The sequence below is a fragment of the Girardinichthys multiradiatus genome, chromosome 1, assembly GCF_021462225.1.
Source record: "Girardinichthys multiradiatus isolate DD_20200921_A chromosome 1, DD_fGirMul_XY1, whole genome shotgun sequence".
Lineage (NCBI taxonomy): Eukaryota > Metazoa > Chordata > Actinopteri > Cyprinodontiformes > Goodeidae > Girardinichthys > Girardinichthys multiradiatus.
The window spans coordinates 47029746-47055884 of NC_061794.1; the positions used below are offsets into that span (position 1 = coordinate 47029746).

General features: G+C 44.0%; 1 protein-coding gene across 1 annotated transcript in view; it reads left to right on the forward strand.

The window, feature by feature from the left end:
• LOC124875477 (IQ motif and SEC7 domain-containing protein 2-like) overlaps positions 1-26139 on the forward strand; it is an 86475-nt gene that overhangs the window by 43729 nt on the left and 16607 nt on the right. Inside the window, exons 2-16 of the mRNA XM_047377678.1 lie at positions 1887-2055; positions 3188-3355; positions 3465-3638; positions 3716-3811; positions 4939-5516; positions 10335-11225; positions 11895-12053; positions 13459-13581; positions 13672-13838; positions 16423-16562; positions 16729-16854; positions 17757-17856; positions 21721-21882; positions 23382-23600; positions 24471-24520. Of these exons, the coding sequence (XP_047233634.1) occupies positions 1887-2055; positions 3188-3355; positions 3465-3638; positions 3716-3811; positions 4939-5516; positions 10335-11225; positions 11895-12053; positions 13459-13581; positions 13672-13838; positions 16423-16562; positions 16729-16854; positions 17757-17856; positions 21721-21882; positions 23382-23600; positions 24471-24520 (3322 nt within the window). The remainder of the gene's footprint in view (positions 1-1886; positions 2056-3187; positions 3356-3464; positions 3639-3715; positions 3812-4938; positions 5517-10334; positions 11226-11894; positions 12054-13458; positions 13582-13671; positions 13839-16422; positions 16563-16728; positions 16855-17756; positions 17857-21720; positions 21883-23381; positions 23601-24470; positions 24521-26139) is intronic.

The following is a 26139-nucleotide window of genomic DNA, read 5'->3' on the forward strand; positions in this document are numbered from 1 at the left end:
CTGAAAAACGTCTTAAACTAAAGTCCCATAACTGAAATACTTCTGCAGTCTTCTGCAGCTGAAAGGCCAAACTGAACAGTGCCAGGCTCGTATTGATCAGGGATGATAATTATAAAACACACTTATCATCTGTGACCAATGAAAGCTGAAACGTTCGTGTCCAGCCAGTCAGATCTATAACTCAGACAGTGGTGGTGCTCAAGGCTTATGGTTGTTCTGCGCTGTCCTCACATCCACGGTCCAGAACCTTAAACCGGTCCTTTCGGAGGCAAACACACCCCTCTCCAACACGCTCCTGCTGAGCCTGTCCCATACACACCACATTGAACACCCACACCGATTTACACTATGCACCCACACACACACTGCTGCTATGAGTCAGCCCCATGTGACTGTGTGTGTGTGTGTGTGTGTGTGTGTGTGTGTTAGCCTGGCAGTGCCCACGTCGGCCTCCCTGCCAGCTTCACGGATGTCTTAGATTAACACAGAAGAGCCTCTCTAAAGATGAAACAACCAAAGTAAAGATGGCCACCTCAAAGATTTCTCCTCCTCACTCCTCGGTTAGCTTCTCTGTGGCTCATCAATAACCGGATTGATCATCTATCAGACGTACTGTTTCTGCCAGCAGGGATCTTTGTGCTTGAACAGTGCACCTGATTCTGAAGTGCTTCTGAAGGTTATGATCCAACAAGCGATGTTGATGACTCAGAACCGGACCCAGCGCTTATATGGCTTAGTTCTCTATGAACTGATTAAACTTTCTGTTTCTCCTCAGTTCTGGTTTAAGTTAGCTTGATCCATTTGGATATTTGATTGATGATCCACTTCCAAACAAGTGTTTACAGCATTTACATCTGCTCTAATACAGTCTGGGACGGACGGACGGACGGAGGGAGGGAGGGGTGGACGGGTGGGCAGGCGGTTGGATGGACGGATGGATGGAGGGAGGGATAGAAGGATGGAGGGACGTATGGACAGATGGTGGGAGGGAGTAATGGAGGCATGGAGGGAGGGAGGGATGGACGGACCGACGGACGGACGGATAGATGGACGGACGAACCGAGGGAGGGAGGTAGGGAGGGATGGATGGATGGATGGATGGACAGATGAATGGATTTTTTCAGGCTTATTTGCTCAAAGAAAGAATTTGCTGTTGCTGCTGGGTTCTTTCAGTCTACTTTTCTGGTTCGGATAAGTTTAGCCCAGTAAGATTTGCCTGTTTGATCAGAGGATCTGTTTAATATATGTTGGTTCAAATTAAACTGCTTTACATTTGCTTTGTCTTGCTTGGGCTCTTTGTTGGTTCAGTTTTCTGTTGGAGGTTCCAAGTTCTTTTGATGGAGTTTGGTTTGGTCCTCTTTCTTTAACCTTGGTCCATTCTCATCTTTGTTTCAGTTTTTCTGGTTAAGTTTGCACAGTCTTAACTGGTTATTGCAACCACGTTAGCATACCCTCTGGCTCATGGATCCAGTTTCTATCATCTGCTTTGGAGAACTCAGATTTAGTTTTTATGATTTAGATTCACTGTTCCAGATAACATTTGCTCCACTCTTGGGTTGATGTTTGGATTTATTTTAGAATAGTCACTCAAACTTTTTTATGTTGTCTATAAGACTGGTCTTCTTGTTTGGGTCCAGTTTGGTTCAGTCCAACTGAGCATACTTTAGTGATGTCAGTTTTCTTTCAGTTAACTCTGTTCTGTTCTGGTAAACAGTTTGCTCCATTTTTCTCTGGTTTGGAGCAGTTTTGTTCTGCATGGTGATTTGGTTAAAGCCGTTCTGGTATGGTCTAGACTGGTTATAATTAATCCCATATGACCCATTCTTTGATCCAACCATGACGGACTGAAATAATGCTATCGCCATCTCCTTCTGTCTCTTTCTCAGTGTGGAGGGCGATCCTCAGTGTCCGGAGGTGCTCACGTTCTCAGACTCCTCCTTTGGCCAGCCTCCTCCATTCCATCGCTATAGCAACATTCCCCTCACCAGCCCTTGTGACCCCTACGGTACCACTTCCTGTAGCGGGCCCCTCGGAGCCTCTCACTCTCAAACACAGGTACTGACCCTGAAGCACAAAGACACTTGACTGGCCAGCAGACATTACAAGTAGATTCACAAGAAAATATTTCTCATTCACATGTTTTTTTTATTGTTGTTGTCAAAAAATAAAACAAGTTTGAAATCAGTTAAGATTTTCAGTAACCCTAAATCAAGATTGATGATAGTAACTCTGTTGGTATTTAAGCTTTACAAGAAATGTTAGAAATGTCACAAAGGTTTTTCCTAATTGGCTGCTGAATTCTCCAGGAGTCTGCCGTGTCTCCTGCAAACTGAAACCTTGACTCACTCTGCGCTCCCACAGGATGCATGCTGGACCACAACTCAGCATGAGCGTTTACCTTTCATGGTACATGCACAAGCTTTTGTGTTTATTGAAAAGTTTGAAGTCAGGGAAAGAGACATTTGTTGTAATAACAACTGGTCCCCACAAAGATAGGAGTACCAACACAGGTGCAGTGTAGCAGCAAACTAATGACTGACGTTCACTCTAAAAGTGAATTTACAGTTAGTTTTTTCCCTTAATGAGACTCCACACTGACTGATGCCCAGTTGAAATTATGTGGTAAAATGAACAACTTTGTTATTTTCAAATTCCACAGAAAAGAAAATACATCTAAATACAAACGTCAGTGTATTTTATTGGGATTTGATGTGATTGTCCCACACACAGTAGTGCATAACTGTGAAGTACAAGAAAAATGATACAGGTTTTTCACATTTTTACAAACAAAAATTCTGAAAACTGTGGGGTGCATTTTGTTATTCAGCTGCCCTCAGTCAATACTTTGCAGAATCACTTTCACTGGAGCTCCAACTGCAAGACTCCACTTGCCACCTCGCTTATTTGATTGAATGCTGTAAATTACTGTTCAAGCCATGGTTTAAAAAGGAGGGTCTAAATGTGGACTACAGGGCAGAGGCAAGCAGAGGAAATCAACAATTGAAATAAATGTATAAAAACAAACAATCGGCTGCAAAGACAGGATATTGCAAAGTTAAAAAAAAACACACATCTGACATTGTTCTGACTAAGTCAGCTCAGAGGACAGGTGTGGTAATAAGACTCATCATAGATCCAGAATACATGAAACAGTACCTACAACTCTTCCTCTCTCTTCTTTCTCCAGGGCAGCTCCCCCATATCTCCCCCCAGCCCAGCGAGCCTCGCCTGGGCTCAGCGCAGCAGACACCAGCCGGCCAGCCTGGCGCTCCGTAAGCAAGAGGAGGAGGAGAGCAAACGCTGCAAGGCGCTATCTGACAGCTATGAGCTCTCTACAGACCTCCAGGACAAGAAGGTACACCTCAGCCCAGCAGGATCAGGGGTCTCTAATTTCCTGTGAATGAAAACTGTTTTGTTCAATCATCTCTGATTGGCGGCCTGTGGGCAATTCTGTCTGCTGATAGGTGGAGATGCTGGAGAGGAAGTATGGGGGCCAGTTCGTGTCCCGGCGGGCAGCGAGGACGATCCAGGCGGCGTTCAGACGGTACCGCATGAACAAAAAATTTGAGAGACTCCGCAGCTCCGCCTCAGAGAGCAGGATGACCCGGCGCATCATCCTGTCCAACATGAGACTGCAGGTAGGAGCTCATTTATACACAATAGAGTTAAAATGTTCTGATCTAATGGTGACCGGCTGTGTTTTCTTTGTGTGCAGTATTCGTTTGATGAGCGGCAACCACAGGGTCAGGGATCACCGGGTCAGCAGGGTTCAGAAGATGCTGGAGACATAGACGACTCTTTCTCCAAACAGGCAACCACATTTTTGTTGCCCTAAACATATGTGCTCCATTAATAGAACATTAATAGAGCACCCTAAAATCCAACATTAACCAACGTAAACACATTAAGGGATAATGTGTGTAAACATGTTGTTTTAAATTCAGTTTCTAAAAGATGCCAGAGAAAGTTTTCAAAGAAATGTTTTTTATGGAGACTGTGAGCACCAGATGCTCTTGTACCATCCAGCTGGACGTGGAGGTTCTTGTCCAGCCTTGTTTGCTTGGACAGGTTGGACCAGCAGCTATTTCCTAACTTATGAAGATCAACATACACCTGCCTTACCAAAATGGCATGTTCTATTGTCTTTCCCATTCTGCAGAGTGGCCAAGGAAAATGGATATGTGTCATATTTATATCAAGTGAAACAGGAATAGTTTACTAATTAAAAGTTCCAAGAAACTCTTATCAACTTAAAAAGGTTTAAATTGCAAGAATAACATTTATTAACATTTATTAACAAATTAATACAGTTCAGTTAACTGTAATATTCTTAATAAAACAGCAGTTTGTTAAGCAGACCATGATTGGTGGTCATCTTCATCTTTAAGCCTTAACAGCATTAGCAGCATTAGCAGCTGAACTTCCATGAATGTTTGCATGAACCCGCAACACCTGCAAGTGTAGCAAGTTTTATTAGAAATGGAACTGCACCAAACACATAACTCTGAGGAGCTCCAAACAGTTCTAAAAATAAATGGCACGTTCTCTGTTTGCTGCAAGTCATAAACAATCTAGCTGTAAACGGTTGGCTCATCCCCAGCTATTCTCATCTATACAAAACGCCTCACAGCAGAAGATTCGTAATACTAGAGTTTATGGCACCAGACAATCCTAAAAACGTAGAGCGTGGCTTGAAGATTATTTTCAGATGTTAGCTTAATGTTTGTCAGTCATTATTGGTTAGACCTGGGTGGCTCTCAGATGCCAGGTTTTTGTTTACCTAACTCTGACCAATCTGCAGCTAGAAACATGTTTACCTGAAATTTCTCTAACCAGATGTTCTCTTTTTTGTGCTGCTGGCCATCTTAAAATCACCTCTGGATGTGTTTTAGTTGTTGTGTCTCTTAATCTATAACACAGTTTCTTTGTCTTTTGCAGGTAAAATCTCTCGCTGACTCCATGGACGACTCTCTCACCTGCCAGTCCGGCCGCGAGGACTCTCAGGATGTCGGGGGAGAAGGAGAGGAGGACGAGGATGAGGAGGAGGGAGATGAGGATGAAGAAGAGGAGGAGGAAGAAGATGAGGAGGAAGATGAGGAGGTAGATTACAGACAGTGTGGATGGCACAACACAAATACAGCATCCCGACGTGTGCCCAGCCGAGTGGAGGGAGGTAGAGGAGGTGTCGCCATGCACGAGGACAGCACCGCCACCTCCTTTAGTGATGTCACCCTCTACATGGACGAAGGCTGCCTCCCGTCCTCGCCGTTGTCCCGTCCCGCCTCCAGCTCGGACACAGACTACTGGGGAGGAGGAGGAGGAGGCGCAGGTGGGAGGGAGGACAGCAGAGAGACAGAGGGAGGCAGCAACGCCAGCCGGAGGAGCAGCACCCCCTGCACAGAGTGTCGAGGAGAGTACAGAGGGAGAGGAGGAGGAGCAGGAGGAGGAGGGGGAGGACACCTTCCTGTCCTCACTATTGAACCACCGAGTGACAGTTCAGTGGACATGAGTGACAGGTCAGGACTCAAACATTTGAATAAATATATCTGTAACATACAGATGCAGATTTCATCTGTTTTAAATGTTTTAGATCATCAAAATAATAATTATTATACAATTATTATAAAACAAAATGTAACCTAAGTAAAAACAGAAAGTTTCCAAATATTAATTTCATTCATTAAGGGAGAAAGTACTGAAAACCCAATAACTCGTACTCATACTCATCGTCTTCCGCTTTATCCGGGACCGGGTCGCGGGGGCAGCAGACTCAGCAGAGACACTCAGACGTCCCTCTCCCCAGACACCTCCTCCAGCTCCCCCGGGGGGAGCCCAAGGCGTTCCTGGGCCAGCCTCCTCCCGGTGGGACGTGCCTGGAACACCTCCCGAGGAAGGCGCCCAGGAGGCATCCGGTATAGATGCCCGAGCCACCTCAACTGGCTCCTCTCGATGTGGAGGAGCAGCGGCTCTACTCCGAGCTCCTCACCCTATCTCTAAGGGAGTGCCCGGCCACCCTACGGAGGAAGCTCATTTCAGCCGCTTGTATCCGGGATCTCGTTCTTTCGGTCATGACCCAAAGTTCATGGCCAAAGGTGAGGGTAGGAACGTAGACCGACCAGTAAATTGAGAGCTTCGCTTTTCGGCTCAGCTCTCTCTTTACCACAACGGACCGGCACAGCGCCCCCATTTCTGTGGCAGCCGCCCCCATCCGTCTGTCGATCTCCCGCTCCATTCTTCCCTCACTCGTGAACAAGACCCCGAGATACTTGAACTCCTCCACTTGAGGCAGGAACTCCTCTCCAACCTGAAGAGGACAAGCCACCCTTTTCCGGTCGAGAACCATGGCCTCGGACTTGGAGGAGCTGATCTTCATCCCAGCCGCTTCACACTCGGCTGCGAACCGCCCCAGCGCATGATGTAGGTCTTGGCTAGAGGGGGCCAGCAGGACCACGTCATCTGCAAAAAGAGGAGACAAAATCCTCTGGTCCCTAAACCAGACCCCCTCCGGCCCTTGGCTGCGTCTAGAAATCCTGTCCATAAAAATTATGAACAGGACCGGTGACAAAGGGCGGCCCTGCCGGAGTCCAACATGCACCGGGAACAGGTCTGACTTAGTGCCGGCAATGCGAACCAAACTCCTGCTCCGCATGTATAGAGATCGGATGGCCCCTAATAAAGGGCCCCCGATTACATACTCCTGGAGCACCCCCCACAGGGCATCTCGAGGGACACAGTCGAATGCCTTCTCCAGGTCCATAAAACACATGTGAACCGGTTGGGCAAACTCCCATGAACCCTCGAGTACCCTGTAGAGGGTATAGAGCTGGTCCAGTGTTCCACAGCCGGGACGAAAACCACACTGCTCCTCATGAAGCTGAGGTTCGACTATTGGCCGGACTCTCCTCTCCAATACCCTGGCGTAGGCCTTACCAGGGAGGCTGAGGAGTGTGATCCCCCTGTAGTTGGAACACACCCATCCAGTCACCCTTCTTATGTAGGGGGACCACCACCCCAGTCTGCCAATCCAAAGGCACTGTCCCCGTCCACCACGCAATGTTGAAGAGGCATGTCAACCATGACAGCCCCACAACATCCAAAGACTTGAGGTACTCAGGGTGGATCTCATCCAACCCCGAAGCCCTGCCACCGCGGAGCTTTTTAACCACCTCGGTGACTTCAGCCCGGGTGATGAAAGAGTCCAACCCCGAGTTCCCAGCCTCTGTTTCCACCAGGGAATGCGTGATGGCAGGATTGAGGAGATCCTCGAAGTACTCCTTCCACCGCCCGATATTGTCCCCAGTTGAGGTCAGCAGCTCCCCACCCCCACTGTAAACAGTGCTGGCGAAGCACTGCTTCCCCGTCCTGAGGCGCCGGACGGTTTGCCAGAATCGCTTCGGGGCCAACCGGTAGTCCTTCTCCATGGCCTCACCGAACTCCTCCCAGGTCCACATTTTTGCCTCTGCCACCTCCCGGGCCGCGGCACGCTTGGCCCCACAGTACCCGTCAGCCGCCTCAGGAGTCCCACAAGCCAACCACAGCTGATCAGACTCCTTCTTCAGCTTGACAGCGTCCCTTACTGCCGGTGTCCACCACCGGGTTCGGGGATTGCCGCCGCGACAGGCACCGCAGACCTTACGGCCGCAGCTACGGGCAGCAGCATCGACAATAGATGCGGAGAACATGGTCCACTCAGACTCTATGTCTCCAACATCCCTCGGAATCTGGTCAAAGCTCTCCCGGAGGTGAGAGTTGAATACATCCCTGGCCAAGGGTTCCGCCAGACGTTCCCAGCAGACCCTCACTATGCGCTTGGGCCTGCCAAGTCTGTCCGGCTTTCTCCTCCTCCAGCGGATCCAACTCACCACCAGGTGGTGATCAGTGGACAGTTCAGCCCCTCTCTTCACCCGAGTGTCCAAAACATGTGGCCGGAGGTCTGATGATACGACAACAAAGTCGATCATTGACCTCCTGCCTAGGGTGTCCTGGTGCCAAGTGCACTGATGGAGACCTTTATGTTTGAACATGGTGTTCATTATGGACAATCTGGGACTAGCACAGAAGTCCAATAACAAAACACCACTCAGATTCAGATCGGGGAGGCCATTCCTCCCAATCACGCCTCTCCAGGTGTCACTGTTGTTTCCCACGTGGGCGTTGAAGTCCCCCAGCAGAATAATGAAGTCCCCAGGAGGGGCACTATCCAGCACCCCCAACAGGGACGCCAAGAAGGCCGAGTACTCCGCACTACCACTCGGCTCGTAGGCTGAAATGATAGTCAGAGACCTCTCCCCAACCCGAAGGCGCAGGGATGTGACCCTCTCATCCACTGGGGTAAACCCCAACACGAGACGGCCGAGGTGGGGGGTGACAAGCAAACCCACCCCAGCCCGCCGCCTCTCCCCGTGGACCACTCCAGAGTAGGACCTCCCGCACCAGCTCGGGCTCCTTGCCTCCCAGCGAGGTGACATTCCACGTCCCTAGAGCCAGCCTAAGCATCCGGGGATTGGGCCGCCGAGGTCTCCACCTTCGTCCGCCGCCCAATCCTCTTTGCACCGGTCCCTCACGGTTCCCCCTGCAGGTGGTGGCCCCACTGGGGGATGGTCTCGCGTCTCTCGTTCGGGCTTGGCCCGGCCGGGTCCCGCAAGGAGCAACCCAGCCACCAGGCACTCTCCGACGAGTCCCAACCCCAGGCCTGGCTCCAGGGTGGGACCCCGGCTCCGCCGTACCGGGCGACGTCACGTGCCTCAATTTTGTGGTTGTCATGAGGGGTTCTTGAACCGCTCTTTGTCTGACCCGTCTCCTATAGCCTGTTTGCCATGGGAGACCCTACCAGGGGCATTTAAGCCCCAGACAACATAGCCTCTAGGATCATTCGAGCACTCAAACCCTTCCACTACGTTAAGGTGGCGGTTCAAGGAGGGGAGGGGAGGGGAGAAAGTACTGAAAACCCAATAACTGGTTGTTGCAATCAAGGGTCATGAAAACTGGCGATGAGTCGTTTCCGTCACTGTGGTGGAATTTTGGCCCACTCTGCTTTGAAACCTTTCCATGGCCCACATGGAAATGTTTTCCAGTATTAAGAGCATTCCTCAGCATCTTAATGGAATTAAAGTCCAGACTTTGACTAGGTCACTCCCAAAGCTACATTCAGTTTTTTTGAGTAGGTCAGAGGTAGACTTGCTGATGTGCTTTGGATTGTCATCTTCATGCATAATTCCACTGTGCTCAAGCCAAACGTCCTGAACTGACGGTTCTCCTTTAGGATTTTCTGGTAGAGTTCATAATTCAAGGTTGCATCAATAACAGCGCGTCATTCAGGTCCTGAGGCAGCAAAGCAGCCACTGACCATCCCACTAAAACCACCGTGTTTGACTTTCAGAATAATGTACTGAGATGCACAGCTTCCAGAAAGTTTCCATTTTGTGTCGTCAGTTCCTAGACTATTTTCCCCAAAGTTTTGAGAATCATCAAGAGGTTTTTCTTTTGGGTAAATATGAGGCAGCCCTTTATATTGTTTTGGGTCAGTGATGATTTTGGATTGTTACTCTCTCATGGATGCTATTTTCTCCTTCTTATTGTTCAGTTATGATCTCTGACACTAACTGAGGAGGTGAGCCTGCACAGCGTGGGTTCTGGGTTCTTCTGTGACCTCCTGGATGAGAGTTTAGCGCACTCTTGGAATAATAAATCGGGCATTCCTGGGAAAGTTCACCTAAGTTCTATGTTTTCTTCATTTGTGGATGATGGTTCTCACTGTGGTTCTCTGGAGTCCCAAAGCCTTAGAAATGACTCTAAAACCCTTTATGGACTAAAAGATGTCAATCACTTTGTTTTTCATCTGTTTGTGTTTTCAAAAGTAGAATAAAGGTTCTTAAACGGTGTTTTACTCAACCTCACCTCAGTGTAGCATAATCCATGTCAGGTTCAACCAGAGTGAAAATTTAAGATTTTGAGTTAGACCTGATCAAATGTAGATCAGATTACCTGGAAAAACCCCAGCCTACCTAAGGCTGTCTGTTGTGTTTTTGATGTGGCTCTGCACCAGCATACCCAATTCAAATGATTGAATTGCCTCCCCTGTATGCCTTGCAGTGCTGCAGAACCCTGTTAATGATCCATTCAGTTATGCCAGGTGTGTGGCAACGGGGAGGCACCTAAAACATGCATCACAATAGTCTCTTGAGGACCAGGGTTGGGAACCACTGTCTTAGGATGCTTTACCTTAGATGGTGCATAATCAACCCATAAAAGTTCCTGGTCTGAGTAGTTCTTTATCCCTTTAAAGGCAGAATCTATGAAACCTGAGTTATTCCAGATGATTTGTGTTTTTTCAGGTCAGAGCGTGGGTCTATCGGACGTTTGGTATATGAGCAGGAGTCCTCAGGAGTGGAGGGAGAAGAGAGGGGGAGAGGAGGAGGAGGGGAAGGTGAAAGTGGAGAGGATGAGCTTGGAGGAGGAAGCAGCGAGGCTGAATCTCCACAAGGAACCATCAAACACAAACCGAACGGCCGCTCGGTTGCCATGGCGCAAGGACAGACCCGCAGCCCTGCTAACGTCCCCCTGCCGATGCCGTCGGCCCGGACACTGCCATCTCACCCGCTCCAACACACCCACCCTCACCCCTCAGCCATCCCCCACCTTCCTACCATCCTCCACCACCACCCGCAGTACAGCCAGCCGCATATCATGCACATGCACCACGTTCATGGCAGCAGCCCGTACATGCAGCATCCGCACCACTTTTCCCAGCACCACTACCACCACCTGCACCACCAACACCACCACCTGCCCCACTCTTACACAGAACCCCCTGCATCCCCACTGCCCTCCCCGGTTCCACCTCTAACACCTTTGTCCCCACTACCACCGCCTCTGACACCCTCCCCAATGTCCTCCTCCTCTTCCTCAGCGCTCCAGAACCTGGAGGGTCAGCATCACCTCGCCCACCACCCCCACCTCCATCACCACCACCACCACCTGCTCTGCTCAGACGGAGACAATGAGAGCGTGAACTCCACCACCACCAACTCCAACGATGACACCACCGTCAACAACTGCAGCTCTGGCTCCTCCTCCAGGGACAGCCTGCGGGAGCCGATCGGAGGAGCCATGCTGGGGAAACAAACCTACCAGAGGGAGAGTCGTCACAGTTGGGACTCTCCCGCCTTCAACAATGACGTGGTGCAGAGGCGGCAGTACCGCATTGGACTCAACCTGTTCAACAAGTAGGTCTAAGATGAAAACATTTGATTTAAGATGTAGTTTAAAGCTGCTGTGTGGACATTTAAGAAAATGTCAAACAAGAAAACATCACATCACATGTTACTCAGATTTAAATGTGAGCACCTGAAGGGGATTTTATGGAACATCAAGTTCTCTTACATCTTTGACATGTGTGTGTTCCTTTTGTTGCGCCCCTGTTCTGAATAATGCATGTATATTAGGATTTAGTGTGTGGAAATCAGTTTTTACCTGCATCAGGATGGGTGTGCTAATGTTGCCATCATGTCATCATCTTCATCAGTATTACTTTAACGCCACAGTGACTAAAGCCATCTGCATTGTGTGGTCTGAGATGAAATTATGTGATTATTGGGTCATTGCTGCAATGTTTTAATGCGTTGATTCTGTATAAACACATGCTGTATATATGCCGTGTTAGAGATCTGGTGCTTAAGTGGTGAAAAAATGTCAGATGTCCTAAAAAATCTGTAACAGCCTGTTTTCCCTGGTGATCAGATTGTGCACACCACAGTTCCACATAGGAAGGTATAGATGGAGGGTTGCTTTTCTATGGCATCATGTCCTCCTATACCATTAAAACACAGGCCAGATATACAATAGTGTGATGAGGGTGTAGCGAAAACGTAAATGTTGGTTCTGCTGGTCCACAGAAAGCCAGAGAAGGGTATCCAGTACCTGATTGAGAAGGGCTTTGTGTCGGACACTCCGGTGGGCATCGCCAGGTTCATCCTGGAGCGGAAAGGACTGAGCAGACAGATGATCGGGGAGTTCCTGGGCAGTCGGCAGCAATTCAACAAGGACGTCCTCGAGTGAGTTTGATTTTCGATTGCTGGTTTTATATTATTTTTGCATAATTAATTATTTATTCACAAGTTGAGTTGAACTTCTGTCTGAATATTTAAAGGTATAAGGATTGTTTTACTTCCTGTAAAATATAGTGGCAGACAATCAACATGCCTGTACCAGGAGAACAGGGTGTGTTCATGAATCTTTGTGCAAACTCCATTTTCAGAAAAGAGGCAAAGCTTTCATATTATAAGAAATGAACCACTGGCCTTTATTCGTGGTATAGAGGCAGGAAAAAGGAACGTACAATTCATAAATCAAAACAAAGACAATGGCTGTTTTTCGGTTAACCCTTGAGTGCAGACACCCAAACTCTATTTAACTTCCCTACATGAAAACACTACATTAAAGATAAAAAACAATGAAATGTTTAATACCTGCTTAAAGATTATTTTCAAAAGCTGCTTTTAATCTGATAAACAAGCCTCATTGGAAAGTATATTCTAATTTATTGAATATGACTGTACATGTGTGGTTGCTACAAGGTTCTGGCCCTCATGGTTGAAGTATGTTTTTGATTTGACTTCTCCTTGTTTCACAATTAGATCTGAATCAGCTTTATTGGCCAAGATTGAGCATAAACGAGGAATCTGACTTTTGTTTCAAGTCTTCACAGTGTGCAGACATTAAGTATAAAAGGAAGTATGTACATGTATCTCTATTTATATCCATTTTTAGTATAAAGAAAAGAAAGGCAGGTTGTGTTAGTGCAAATGTGCCTATTTAGTTTCCCAGCAGAGCAGCTGACTGCTCAGCCTCTAAGGTGTTCATTGTGTCCATTAGAGAAACAGCCTGGAGGAAGAAACTGTCTGTCGTGGTTGGTTTTTGCAGATAGCGCTCTGTAGCGCCACCTGAAGGTAACAGTCTAAACAGTTTGTGTCCACGATGTGTGGGGTCTGCAGAGATGTTAGCTGCCCCTTCTCTAACCCTTGACCTGTACAGGTCCTGGATGGAGGTATGCAAATGAAAATACACCACCAAAACCATCATTAAAGTAAGACTTGAAATCTGATGTCCTATGACGTTAAATGGTCAAGTTAAGTCCTCACTTTCAGGTAGAACATGTAAATCTTAGTTTGTGCTTCAGCGCTCAGTCACAACCTCAGGACACGAAGTCCAATTAATTCATCAACATCTTGTCTAAAAAGTACTCAGTAAACACAATAAAATATAAAGATGGTAAAGACGACTGAAGCTCAAACACATGGAGCCCGACACAGACTACTGGAGAGGAGACTACACCAGCACCATCAGAGATGAAAGTTATGATTTAGTTTTGATTTAAATTGCAGTATAAAAGTGTTCATTGAGCTGAGGTTTTGTCAGAGTTTCTGCGTTTCATGATGAGTTCTTGGGCTCTCTATGTAGCTGTGTCCTGGATGAGATGGATTTCTCTGGAATGGATCTGGACGAAGCTCTGAGAAAGTTCCAGGCCCAGATCAAAGTTCAAGGTGAAGCTCAACGGGTGGAGCGGCTGGTGGAGGCCTTCAGGTATCAAAATGTTCTGTAAGTTAATCAGAGCAAACGTCTCAAATTTTCTGTATATTTCAGTTCTTTGTTTCTCTCTCTGTCGGTCTGCAGTCAAAGATACTGTGTCTGCAACCCAGTGCTGATCCGGCAGTTCCAGAACCCAGACACCATCTTCATCCTGGCCTTTGCCATCATCCTCCTCAACACGGACATGTACAGCCCCAACGTCAAGCCTGAAAGGAAGATGAAGCTGGAGGACTTCATCAAGAACCTGAGAGGTAAGATGGTAAATCTCAAGCTGTTCTTGAAGCAATCTGGAAAACCTTAGAGATGGCAGCTGGCTGGAAAGGAGCAGGAAAGCTGCAGGCTGTTGTCATGGTTCATAACCATCAGATTCTCCTCAAAGCAGACCTGAGAGGAGGAATCCCAGCCAGCTCCTGGCATCAAGGAGAGGACAAGTACTTTGTGTTGAACCTTCAGAGGTTTTTTCTGCTTTCAGTCTGTCCCTGTTGATCAGATCAGTGTGCATTTTCATGTGGAAACAGCTCACCAGTGGAGCTGCTGCAGTGTTTTAAGGAAGAGACAGGAAGAAATCCATCAGAACAGCTGGATTCTGATGGATAAGGAGGTGCAGGGAGATCCGTTCCGCCTCTGCAGCATTAATCAGAAATGCCACTTTATACTTTACTGTGGGGCTGCACAGTGGCGCAGTTGGTGGCACTGTTGCCTTGCAGCAAGAAGGTCCTGGGGTCGACTCCCGGCCGGGGGTCTTTCTGCATGGAGTTTGCGTGTTCTCCCCATGGGTTCTCTCCGGGTACTCCGGCTTCCTCCCACAGTCCAAAGACATGACTGTTAGGTTAATTGGTCACTCTGAATTGCCCTTAGGTGTGTGAATAAGTGTGTGCTCGGTTGTTTGTGTGTTGCCGTGCGATGGACTGGCAACCTGTCCAGGGTGTACTCTGCCTCTCGCCCATAGACTGCTGGAGATAGGCACCAGCTCCCCCGCAACCCACTATGGAAGAAGCGGTATAGAAAATGACTGACTTTACTGTGGAGAAAATGAGCTTCACAGTACCCTCGTCCAGAGGCTACGCCCTCTTATCTGGCTTAGAGGCATCTAGGATGGACCGTTCACCAGAACCCAACCAACCAACAATCCATCCGTCCATGAATTTAAAAATCCTGAATTTTAAATTTGGAAAAATATGGGCTTTTGACATTAAATTTATTTCGGAACCATTAATGGGTAACAAATACCTCCTGAAAATCTTCTAGCAACGCTCTAGCAATACTTTACCTAAGATCAATAATGCCAGAAAAACAAGAACATTATGATGTGGGACAGGTTTTACTCCAACAACCTTTTTTAAATGTGTTGCAGCTTGAAATGCAAGAATGAATAAATATTTTTAAAATTAGGCTGAGATAAAATACTAAACATTTAAAATGGTTGCATTTATGTTGGTTTTTAGGATGTCCACAAATTGCAGTTAAAAGCCTTCAGCTGATTCAAAATGCTGCAGCAAGAGTTCTGATGACAATTAAAAAGAGAGATCATATTTCTCCTATTTTAGCTTCCCTTCATTGGCTCCCTGTTAAATCCAGAATAGAATTTAAAATTCTCCTCCTCACATATAAAGCCCTTAATGATCTAGCTCCATCATACATCAGAGATCTGATTGGTCCATATGTTCCTAACAGAGCACTTCGTTCTCAGACTGCAGGTTTACTGGTGGTTCCTAGAGTCTCTAGAAGTAGAATGGGAGGCAGATCTTTTAGTTATCAGGCTCCTCTCCTGTGGAACCAGCTCCCAGTTTTAGTCCGTGAGGCAGACACCCTGTCTACTTTTAAGGCTAGGCTTAAAACTTTCCTTTTTGATAAAGCTTATAGTTAGAGTGGCTTAGGTTATCCTGAGCTATATCTGTAGTTATGCTGCTAAAGGCTTAGGCTGCTGGAAGACATAATGACCACTTCACCCTCTTCGCTACATTCTCACACTACTCTCCAATTTTGCATTGTTTGCTGTTATTTCAGCTTTTAACTTTGTTCTCTCTTTTCTCTTCCTAGAAGCTACACCTGGCCTGACTCTGTGTCTACCTGTGACACCTTTCTGGAGAGGGGCATCGTCTGAGCTTCTGCTGGCAACAACTTAATGCTCACCTTCTACAGATGATCCACATAGCCCTGTCTTTTAGTGTTTAACCCTTTCTCTCTCCTAGACATGGCTACTGACTGAGCTTCTACTGTGACTAACTCTATGTGCTCTCTTTCAGACTCTAACCTTGAAAACTGGCTCAGAGTTTATCTGTTCTTTCTTTCTAGGTGAAACGACTAAAGGACCTACATCCATTAACATTTACTTTTCCTTCCCATAGAAAGTACTCCTGGATCAGTGCTTCTGTGTTCTCTTTGTGTCTCTGCTCTGTTCTCTCAAACCCCCAGTCGGTCGTGGCAGATGGCCGCTCACACTGAGCCTGGTTCTGGTTCTACTGGAGGTTTCTTCCTGTTAAAAGGGAGTTTTTCCTCTCCACTGTCGCTACATGCATGCTCAGTATGAGGGATTGCTGCAAAGTCAACGCCAGTGACTGTCCACTGTCTCTACATGCTCATCCAGGAGGGGTGAATGCTGCAAGTCACTGACTGGATGCAATCTGCTGGGTTTCCTTAGATAGAAAAACTTTTTATCCAATTTGAATAAACAACTGAATCTGACTGAACTGTTCAATGGTTAGGATTAATTGGAATGTATGAACCTGACTGTTGTGAAGAACCTTGAGACAACATGTGTTGTGAATTGGCGCTATATAAATAAACTGAACTGAATTGAATTGTTTTCACTTCTAACTGGTGGGTGTCCTCCAGGTGTTGATAATGGTCAGGATATCCCCAGAGACCTGCTGGTGGCCATCTATGGACGGATCCAGAAGTGGGAGCTGAGGACCAACGATGACCACGTGTCCCAGGTCCAGGCAGTGGAAAGGATGGTGGTCGGCAAGAAACCAGTAAGAAGTTAAAACCCCGCAAACAAACTACTTATATTTACTGGACAAAAAACTGTCTGAACAAGACTATAATATTGAAAACAACAGGCTGAGGCTTGTTGAGAATCTTCAAATTAAGATTAGAGCAGGATTTTAGGAGGTTAAACTGTGTTTATCTGTGTTGCAGATTCTGTCGCTGCCTCACCGCAGGTTGGTGTGCTGCTGTCAGCTGTTTGAGGTTCCTGATCCAAACCGGGCTCAAAGGAGCGGCGTCCATCAGAGAGAAGTCTTCCTGTTTAACGACCTGCTTATGGTGAGCAGTGGGATCGAGTCAGCGGGAAGGTTTTCATGGTTACTCTGAGGCTTAGGAGGAAAATCAGTCTGAGCCCATCAGCTGAGATGCCCTTTACCTAAAAATAACCTTTTAATTATCAGCTGGTTCTGCATACAGCGGAAATAGGTCTGATCACTTCCGGGTTTTTTTTACATCAAAAGATTAATTTATTAAAGTGTTCTCAGCCTTTAGCAGACTCTGATTTATTTATTCAGTTATTCAACTGAAAAACACATGTTTTTAAGTTTTTAATCAATTCAGTCTTCTTGGACAAATTCTTGCCTTCAACTGTAGAAAACCTGACAAACCTGAAATAAAGATCCTAACCTTTAGTCTATTGCATCCTGAAGCCAGCAGCAGACAGGTTACAAAGGTATCAGTCAGCAGAGGTAATATGGGTCACCTGAAGAGGGCTGTGGACAAGAGATGTCCCTTCTGACGTCAAGTGAACAGGTATTACAAAGTAAAGAATGAGATGCTGAGATTACCACTGAAGAAGACTGAATGCAAAAGCTAAACGAGAAAATGAAAATTTCTGCTGCTTTTTAGTTTTCTTTACAGATTTTTTTAGTTTAATTATAGAGGATGAATATTACATTAAAGAAGAAATTATTTATCATAGTTTCATTCTTTACATCACAAAAACCTGGCATTTTACAAGAGGTGTGAACAGTTTTTTATCCTCTGTATTCTGTTAGCTTGTGGGGTTTTATTCCTTCTGGAAGGTCTCTCCGAGACGTTTTTCCTAGGAAATAAACCAGAGAGACAAATAAAAGCAGTTTCCTTACTTTTATTCTTCTGTATTTACTCCCTTTGTCGCATCCCTCTTTCTTTCTTCTTGTCTTTTTCTGCCCTCTCTCATTTCTCCTCCTCCTCCTCAGGTAACAAAGATCTTCCAGAAGAAGAAGACGTCAGTGACATACAGTTTCAGGCAATCGTTTCCTCTGCTCGACATGCAGGTCCACACCTTCCAGAACACCTGTACGTACCGCTCCGATTTCTCTGTCTGCTCCCTCCATTTGATCCGGCTGCTCTCAGGTTCTGTTTTTACGTTTCTATATTCCTTCTTCTCTATTTTCACCCCTCAGTCACCAGGCTGAACAGACTCTTGGGAAACAACCTGAGCTCATAAAAACTGCAGACTCTGTAAATAGCATCACATATTCACCATAATAACCAACAATATTCCAGCTAATGCTCTGGAAATTTGGTTCCTAATGAATGAAAAAGTGGTTCTGAAAAAGATCCAAAATGACACTAATAGGCTGCTGGTTTCACCTTTCTGTGCAAATCTCACACATCTTTCCATACATCTGTAATTTTTCAGCTCGTCTTTATGGTGTTTACCATCCAGCGATGCTTCTCTAAGCTGGTCCCTCTGATGATGAGCAACACCACACCACTGAGGCGGCTCCTTGAGGAGGATGTAATCATGACTCAGAGAAGTCTCCGGTTTTACAGCTTTTATTCCTGTCCGAAGCATCCTGGTCTCACAGTTATGACATTGTGTTGGTACTGAGGGTGCAACTCTGTCATGGTTCGAATAACACCACAGATGGGACATTTTCTGTTGACTTATGTTTGACTTATATTAAAGTATTTCTACATTTTTTTAGGAGATTTTTTTAAGATAAAATCAGATCTTCCAACATACATGTAAACTCTGAGTGACCTAAACTTTATATTTAGCTCCTTTTAAACGCAGGTGTTTCTTAACAAAGCTTAAGAATGTAAATCAGAATTAATAATGAAAAGCTGTGAGGAAAAATAATACAGATCTCCAAAGAAAGAAAGAAAGCAAAACAGCACATTAGACTTTGAATTTAAAGATCTTGGTTGTTGTTTTGGGCAGCATGGTGACATAAAGCAGCAACATTTTCCTCTCTGCATGAAACTATCTTCTCACATCAACCTGGTCATGTGTTTCTGCTGTAAATGTGAATGTTAAACAGTACGAGAAGTGATGTGTTGCAGTTTCAGGACACTTCCTGCTGGATGTTGGTGATTTTCCAAATATGCACCTGTTATTACTTTTAAATCTTACAAAAATCTGTGTGCATTTTTTGTGTTGGTCTATCACAAAAAATCCCAATAAAAAACCTAGAAGCTCGTGGTTACAGAACGCTGCTCACCATATGCAGGGGGGTCAAAGCTGATACTTTAATGACTGAGGGAAGCTACTTTGCATGTTTTCTTTAATTGGATCAGGAATGTGATCCTAAGAACAAAACCAATAACACTTCGGACTCCTGCAGAGTCTAGAAGACCGAGCTTCTTCATTTCTGTACCGTTGTTTTTAACGAGCAGAAAAAGAGTGGATAAATGAGCTGTGCGTCAGATCTGATGAATGCTGCTGGTTCTCCTTCAGGTTCTGCTCAGACAGATGAGGAGATGCGGTACATCACTAAAACTCAATGATGTGGAACAAAATATTATTTAGGGGCTTTATTTGACTGCAACGTGACTTCAAGTAGAACTCTCATGATTTTAGCTGAGAACAAAGAACTAATAAAAACGGTTTTAGAGAAAATAAAGTGGGAAAATCAGTTTATAAACATCTCCACGAAGTCCTTGTTTTCTTTTGTGTTTTTCTTCTACGCTGACAAAGCTACACTAATCTTTTAAATGCTCTTTATCAATAGCTCCTCAGGCTTTCTGAAGCTCCTCAGAGTTTATTTGGCCTGTTTGCTCAATAAGATCAGGACCATCGAGCTGTACAATATGTTACTTGTCATCAAACAGCTGGGTGAACGTTCTGACGTCACGTTTGTGTGTCCGTAGGAATCCACGGCATCGTCTCTGTCTGTTCAGTTGGTTAGATGCTGTTGTTGTTGACAGTTCTGGTTCAGCAGCAGGACCCAAACGGGACTTGGCAGCCTGGTGATGACTGTGACTAGGACAGATTGTCGCACATGATTCATCAGTGCACTGTGTGTGTGTGTGTGTGTGTGTGTGTGTGTGTGTGTGTGTGTGTGTGTGTGTGTGTGTGTGTGTGTGTGTGAAGGAGGTAGCAAGATATGTGTGAGACAGAGTTGAAGGAGACTGAAGTCAGCCTTCATCTCCTCATATTATATTATATTAAGACGGTTAAGTCAAGGATAACAGTCTGTTTTTCAGTTAATTATGTTGATTGTTTTTATTTTAGGACTTTATTGGGGTTTTTAAATCTATTTTTTCGCATCTTTCTGGTTAATTTTGTTAGGAGAAATAAGTTTTGTGGTCATTTCAGGCTGCATCTCTTCTATACACAAAGACTACATCATTTAGTTCCTGTTCTAGTTAAATATTTCACTGTGAAATGGGAAACTTTGAAAAGCTGAACGTCATCATGGGTAGATGTTCCTTGAATGTAACAAGATGTGACAATAATTTTTGTATTTACAGTTGATAAATAAAACGTACAACCTTCCATGTCTACAGGCTTACCGGGAACAATAAAACTGATCTGGTCTTTCTACGATGATTTAAATCCAATCTCAAGTGTACAAAAATAGACACACAATTATCATGTTTAAATGTTAAAGGACATGACAAGACAATCAGAAGAAGACTGAACAAGTGTTCAGTTCGGTTATAGCAGTGTCATTAATGGTGTTATGGGTGAAAGGGGCCTGCACAGCAGAAACATGGTTTCTCCCAGTAAAACCTATTTGGACTCTGGCCGCAGCATTTTGGATCAACCAAAAGATTTTAACGAGCATATTTGGATATAAAAACCAGAAGTTCTGATGCGGGTGTGTGATGCAGTCTTCAGTAACACTTTCGGATTTTGTATCGTGTTATTTCCAGTTGAAAGAAAGCTGCTATTGGGATCTATTTAATCTAGGAGTTAAAAGGCCAGAGGGAAATCCATCAGGGCTCTCTCTGCCCAATGCATGTAGAAAAGATGTGTTTGATGGCTCTAATAGTAATCAAAAAAAACAATATCATATTTATATTTTAATATAATGTATTATTTACTCGGTTTTTAAATAACTAAAACCGTTGTTCATTAACTGCTGGACTTTCTTATTTTATTTGGAAAAAGCTGACCTGTTGCTAGGCAGACCAAGGAACCTTGCCTGCTCGGTGATTGGTACAAGCTCTGGAAAATCATCAGACTAGTAACTCTATATTAGAGAGGTGTCATAAATGACAGTCAAACCAATCAATCAATCAATCAGTTTTCCCACCTGCTGTAATGACCACCAATCATAGCTCAGTCTGGATGGTTTTATCAGAGTAAGCAGAGCTTACTGATAAGCTGCCATAGATATAAACAGTATAAACATTAAAATCATATTTAATGCAAATAGTTCAGCTCTCAGTTAATTTGTACCTGATGTATAGGTATACTGGAGGGATTTTCCTGGAGTTAAGTAGAATTTAAGACTTCTAGTTTGCTTTCCAGACTCTACTACAGAGCCCAATAGGCTCAGCACGAACGTGATTCAGTCAATTTAACCGCAACCACTTTTGTTTTTATGTGTAATTTCTCGCTGGAGGGAACATCAGTCACTTTAGTCCCACACATGGAATAACATACTGGACAGAAGTGATGACTGTAGTAATAGTGAATATCCATCTTTTAGAAAACTGCTGGAAGCAGTTGACGTTTCCCCCCTGCAGCCATAAAGTGGCTCTGGCTGCTTTCTTTTAACCCTGTGATGGAGCTCTGCAGAGTGGTGTTGAATTTTACACATTCACAAACTGGTGACCAAGACAAACAGGAGTCAGTGTGTTAGGTATTAAATTAACTATGTGACCTTTATCTTGTCTGATAATAGGTTTGGTTTAATTTCAGCAGCTCATTGAAAAGAAGGATTTTAGATGTTCCATAATTTGCTGCATGTTTTTCCCGCTTAGACTACCCTCATGGTATCAGGCTGACGTCGGCAAACCCCGGAGGAGAGAGGAAGGTGTTGATCAACTTTACGGCTCCGAGCCAGCAGGACCGAGCACGCTTCACCTCTGACCTGCGAGAGAGCATTGCAGAGGTCCAGGAGATGGAGAAGTACAGGGTGGAGTGTAAGTGTGTCTGTCACATCTCATGTTGAGGTCTGTTGTAGTGACAGAAGCTGAATTAACTTCCACTGATGAAGAAGGATTTTACCACCTTTAAACTGAGCCTTACAGAAAAAAAGCAAACCAGATAGATCCACAGCCAGAGGAAGTAGTCACTGCTACATAACAGTTGGCATGTAAACCCACTTAAACTAATTGAGTTTAAAATTATAATTCTACGGTAATTTATTTTTGGGTGCTTCACAGTGCATGAGAAACAAATCAGGAGGTAAAGTGAAAAAATTAAAGCTGTACGCCACAGCATTCAAAGTAATTCACAGAGGTTTGAGCCGACTTAGCATGCTAATGCTAACATTAATGTGTACTAACCTCTTAGTTCCTCATCTTATTTTCCACATTTTCTGATGTGTTGAAAACAATAATGTAGCAAACAATAATGGGAACATAACTGTTGCTTATAAGTTTGAAATACAAAAAAAACACATACCTAAATTAATACTGCCTACATGATAATTTACAGTTAGCATATAAAAATGCAATTAGCCTGAAACGCTAATTAGTAGTTAGCATAAAAGACTTCCATCAGGCACTCTTTAATTTGTAGTTGGCATATAAAACTATAAAATATATTTTTTAAATGTTTGTTAGCAGTCAGGATGTCTCGCTGGAGTGAGCCTTAAATGCTAGTTAGTGGTCAGCGTGCAAAATTGCAGTTAGCTGTCAGTGATACATGCTAAGTAGCAATTAGCATTAATAACTGAAGTCAGACATAATACATTAATTAGCAGCAGTTAGCATATATAATCGCAGTTAGCCACACAAATTTATTTGCTATCAGGATCTAGAATCAGCGTTACATGCTAATTGATGAAAAGAATAATTGCAGCAAGACATCTTTATTCATTAGCAGTTGATATGTAGCAGCCATATTTTTTTTATCATTTATTATATAGTGTTAAATGTTGATGTGCCCTCAGACATTGTTTGGAGGTTGCTCACCTCTTTAACAAAGATAATATAGAAATCTTTAGTTTATTTTATAAAACTGTCTCCATCCTAAATAAACTAATCAAGTGCCAGATAATTTAGCATTGTTTCTCCCCATTGTTACATATAAAAAATTATATTTTCACCTTTGTTTAGTTTAATGTACAATGATGAGCAGTCTTTTCTTAGAGCAGTTAAAAATGTTTGAGGGCTCCTTACAGTGGTTCACCGCAGATGATGAACATATGACACCATCTTGTATAGATGCTAAAAGAGCATCGATGTGAATTCATCGGGGGTTTCTTGTTTTAGAAACAGCTTATCACTGAAAAATAAGCCCCATCATTCCTGACCTGAAGTAGAAACGGAGGGGTGAAGGTTAAAAAGTCATCTTAACATGTTATTATTTAAATTACTTTAGGGTTTAAAAGAGGAAGATCATTTTGATTTCTAATTCCTCATCTACAAGATGACTATGGATGTTTATTTCATTATTACTACTTCTCTTCATCCAGCCGAGCTCGAGAAGCAGAAAGGCATGCGTCCCGGCATGTTGGCGGGATCAGGTGGGATGGGGACATCAGGGAGTGGGACCAGCTCTGCGGGAGGTCCCATGAAGGGCGAGGTGGTAAACGGCACCCTGGGAAGACCAAGCCTTGATGACACGTACGCATCAGTGGATGGACTCAAACGCACGGCACTCAGCTCCTCGCTCAGAGACCTGTCAGAGACAGGTAAGGACCGGATGTTGGACACGCAGAACTGTCCAAATTGTCCTGATCCTCTCCTCATTTCTGTGTAGTTAAATTGAAGTTAATTTGGTCTCTAACGATCAGAAAGAACATTAAACTACTTTCTAACCACTTCAATCAGATTCCGAGAAAATTTGGCTCATTGAAAGCAAAACATAAAGTAATAGTGATGAATATACAGTTCAGGCTTGTTTCTCTTTGAAAGGATTTTATGATTTCTTCTGACTCACAATGAACCTACATCTGTGCCGTTATGTAACATATTACAGTCCAAAATGTTAAAACACCAAAGTGATGCTCTTATACTGTGTTTCCACCTGCTGGACAGCAGCAGGAACTTCATTACAACAGTTTAAAGTCTGTCATTATTGTGGAAGTTGTTCCTCATGGATTACTTTTGACTTAACCAGTGAAATATACTCTGATCTCTGCTACAGTTTTATCAACTTTGCAATTGGAAAAGATGTTTTAGTTCTCTGTCTGTTTATTCCACCCCCTGAACTTGTAAACTTGCACCTGCATTAAATTAAAAATTGTTTATATTTTCTAAATATCATGAAGTTGGTCAGTGAAGAAGCTAGAATATTTTTTTCTACTAGTTTTTACAAAAAAGCCCCAAATTCCTGAATTAAATAGATTCAATTTTTTTTTCCTTCTATCCTTCCTTAAAATTCAACAGTCGACAACAAAAATTCAGCATCGTTAATAAGATTCTGCTGTACAAAACGACGCCTTCAAGGTCTATCCCTACCAATGCACCGAAATCTCATTGATGAGCAGGTTAAATGTAGACATCTGTTCCTTGTTTCCTGTAAAATAAATGTTAACAAACTCATTCTGATTGGGTAACAGGGAAGCGAGGTCGTAGGAACAGTGTGGGCTCATTGGACAGTACCATTGAAGTAAGTTTGCTCGGGGGCGGGGCTATGAACAAGCATGATTGCCATGCACGCTGCCGTTGCATGTCTCACTTCCTGCTGAGTAAAAGGTTGTCCAAGCATGTTTGTTAAGTTTTATACCTGTGCAAACTTTCACCTCTGGGCTGAATGTGCAATTATTTCCTATACTGTTTAGCTGATTATAAAGAATATCAAAATGATTGTTCCCATCCGTGAAGTATTCGATTCAGTTTTATTTATATAGCGCCAATTCACAACAAGTCGTGTCAAGGCTCTTCACAAAGGGTTTGGAATGGTGTGGGGTTGCTGGGGAGGTTATGTTGGGGAGTATGGTTGCTGTAAACTCAGCATACTGCATCTTAAAAGCACAAACATTCATCTGGATGTTAAGAGTAGGAAAATAATAATTTGGCTTCATGTGTTCAGGTAGGAGTTTGAGTCAAATTTGTAATTTTCAGATTAAAAAAAAAATGTACAAACAAGGATACTCTTGAAGTTTAAAAAGTGCAAAGAATACACAAGTCTGTTGCAGAAGATGCCTCAAAATGAGCTGCTGTGTCTCTGTTTGGATGTGTTGACGTTTTTCCGCTTCCTGTCTGTGTGTCTTTGATTTTCAGGCTGCCGTGTGTTGAGTTCTGTTAGTCCCTGTATTTCTTCGTCAGTAACAGACTCAACTCAAACTTTATCTTTTAAAACATGTTGGAATAATTTATCCATATCATGTCTTTTTCATTTCACTTCATAAACAGTTTAATACCTAATTTTATAGTGAATTATAAATTGTTCGACAGATAGAAAACTAAAGAAGTGCTGTAGCGATGACCCAAGGTCTCCATCTGAACCAGGATGGCCAGGAAAGACTTATGCTCAGTAATCGTCTTGCTTTGCATGCTTTTCTTCACCTCTGCATATTAAATGCTTTAACACTGTTGTTGCTTTTTTTCTTCACATCTCAAAGCAAACTAGATGCTATTTTGTGTAGAAAACCGACTCCACATAATTTTGTGCTGGTCCTTCTTTTTCTGCACAACCACCGTTTAGAAAAGGCTGGTGTGCTCATGCTTACTAGTTGTAGTTGAAGGTGGTGGGATATGCTTTCATTCTTCATGTACCTGATCATCAGCAAAAGAGGAAGATCTGAGTATCTGAACAAGATCTACCAATTTCCAGTTTGGATCCCAGCTTATCCCAGAATTGCAACCTCTGATGGCCCTTGAACTTCTTCACGTTTCATCACATTATAACCACAGATCTCAATGTTTCACTGGGATTTATGTGGAAATTAGTGCATAATTGTGAAGTGAAGGAAAAATGTTATATGGTATTCAAATATTTTTACAAATAAAAATTGGGAACGTGTGGCGTGCATTTGTGTTTATTCAAAACTTCATAAAACCACCTTTCACTAAAATATCAGCTGCAAGCCTTTAGGAAATGTGTCTACCAGCTTTGCTCATCTAGAGACTGACATATTTGTCCATTCTTCTTTATAAAATACCTCAAGGTCAGTCAGATTGGACGGAGAGCGTCTGTGAAAATTAATTTTCTAGTTTTGCAACAGATTCTCAATAGGATCTAAGTCTGGACTTTGAATCCGCCATTCTAATTTTACCTTCTCTAGA